The sequence below is a fragment of the Crocuta crocuta genome, unplaced genomic scaffold, assembly GCF_008692635.1.
Source record: "Crocuta crocuta isolate KB4526 unplaced genomic scaffold, BGI_CrCroc_1.0 scaffold290, whole genome shotgun sequence".
NCBI classification, from domain to species: Eukaryota; Metazoa; Chordata; class Mammalia; order Carnivora; family Hyaenidae; genus Crocuta; species Crocuta crocuta.
Window position 1 is genome coordinate 2671251 of NW_027527429.1, and position 1834 is coordinate 2673084.

Sequence of the window (1834 nt, forward strand, 5' to 3'; positions counted from 1 at the left end):
CCCGGAGACTGTTCGGACCCCGCTTCTGTGGGCCGGGCACGAGCAAGGGCCCGGCGCGGCCGCTCACACGCCGAGGAGGACGGCGCTGAAGTGGGAGCCGCTGCGCACCGTGAGGGAGGAGCTGCTGGCGTTGTCCAGGAAGACGGAGGCGTACTGCCCCTGCTGCAGGGAAGGTCAGGGTCAGCCCGGGGGCCACCCCCCCCTCCCCGACACTGGGGCCTCCCCCAACCTTCTGCATCTCAGGACCCCAGGTGGGCCAGGTGCCACCCGGCAGCCCCGGGGCCCGGCCCTCCTATCCCTTACAGCATCCACAGCTCTGGCCTCCCGGCGCGTCCGCAACTCCCCTGCTTGTCAACAGGGGAAACACCGTACGACAACTATACTTAACTAGAAACTTCCCATTCCCGGGGGCGCCTGGGGGCTCAGTCGGTTAAGCGTCCGACTTCGGCTCAGGTCATGATCTCCCGGTTCGTGAGTTTGAGCCCCGTGTCGGGCTCCGTGCCGACAGCTCAGAGCCTGGAGCCTGTTTCCAATTCTGTCTCCCTCTCTCTCTGACCGTCCCCTGCTCACGCTGTCTNAGCTTTTCTTTCTCAGTAAATCCCACCTTTACATCAGCTTGTCACTTGCCAAAGGCCCCACAGTGCCAGCGACGGTCACGCAGGATTTTGCGTGTAAAGGAACTACATCTGCTTCCCACAGTTGTAACGGGCCCAGGGCGATACAGCGTCAGCCTGAGGGCACGGGGCCGGCCGCCATTCCCTCCTGCCGCCTGTCCCTATGGGGGCCCCAGTCCTCAGTGTGGGACACCGGGAAGGTCTGCCAGCAGCGGCCTGGGGTGTGAGGCACTGCTCCCAGAGACCCTGAGCACCCCAGCCTTGCCCAGGCGGTGCCCCCCGCGCCCGCCCCACGCACCTGCAGGTACAGAACACCGTTTACCGAGATGGTGAAGAGCTCGCTGCTACTCTCCAGGCCCATGACCGCCTCCAGGGAGCTACAGCCCAAACGGAAAGACGGTCAGCCCGCACCCCCCGGACGGCACCAACCTCACCCACAGTGTGCCCACAGCCACCCCAGCAAACACCGGCCTGGCTCAGTGCGGCGGGAACAGCTGTCCCTGCCAGCTCATCTGGCGGAGGGCGGCATCTGAGTCAGGACATCGCCAAAGGGCCAAAGGGGGTCTGCGAGTGCGCAGAAAGCAAGCCTGGGCCCAGGCCAGGGGCTGGAAGGTCCCAGCTCTGCTGCAGACAGGACACAGGCTGGGGCCGCTGGAGGGGGGGGGGGGGGGGGGTGTGATGGCAGCAGTGACGCCAGAACAGTGCGTTCGGGCCGATCTATGGAAGGTTTGCAACAGCGACTGGGAAGTTCTGAACTCCGCCTCCTACCGCCATGGAGCCCGGCTCTGTGCCTGGGCTCCGCTGGGGGCGCGGGGACACACAGGGAGCCGCCCCTTGCCCTCCGGGGTGCAGGCGCAAGGGAAAGGCGGGCAGGATCGTGTCGGAGGGGACGGCCGAGAAGGAAGTTCTCGGCAGAAGAGATGGGCCGGGGGGCTGCATGGTGGTCTGGAGAGGCGACTGAGGAGACACTGTGGCCTCCAGGGGACTGACAGTTCCCAGCGCGGGTGAGGGGGGTGAGGGGGGCGGGGAGGGCGGAAATGTGTTGGGGCAGGCACGGTGCACCCCCCCCTCCCCGCTGGGAAAGGATGGCCCGAGGGGGGCGGGAGCGACTTCGAGATCAGGAAGTAGGCGTGGGGTCGCCAGGGCCGGTGTGGCAGGGCTTGCGGACTGGGTCTCTTTCCAAGCCAGGTAGAGCTGGGGGAGGGGGCGGGTCTGGTGTC

The 1834-nt window shown here is 66.8% G+C and overlaps 1 protein-coding gene across 1 annotated transcript in view; it reads right to left on the reverse strand.

Moving 5' to 3' along the window:
• Positions 1-8: 8 nt before the first annotated feature.
• The window catches only part of ERFE (erythroferrone), a 7045-nt gene continuing 5219 nt past the window's right edge, over positions 9-1834 (reverse strand). Inside the window, exons 6-8 of the mRNA XM_077758358.1 lie at positions 1453-1599; positions 913-991; positions 9-162 (exon numbers count right to left, since the gene is read on the reverse strand). Of these exons, the coding sequence (XP_077614484.1) occupies positions 64-162; positions 913-991; positions 1453-1599 (325 nt within the window). The 3' untranslated portion in view covers positions 9-63. The remainder of the gene's footprint in view (positions 163-912; positions 992-1452; positions 1600-1834) is intronic.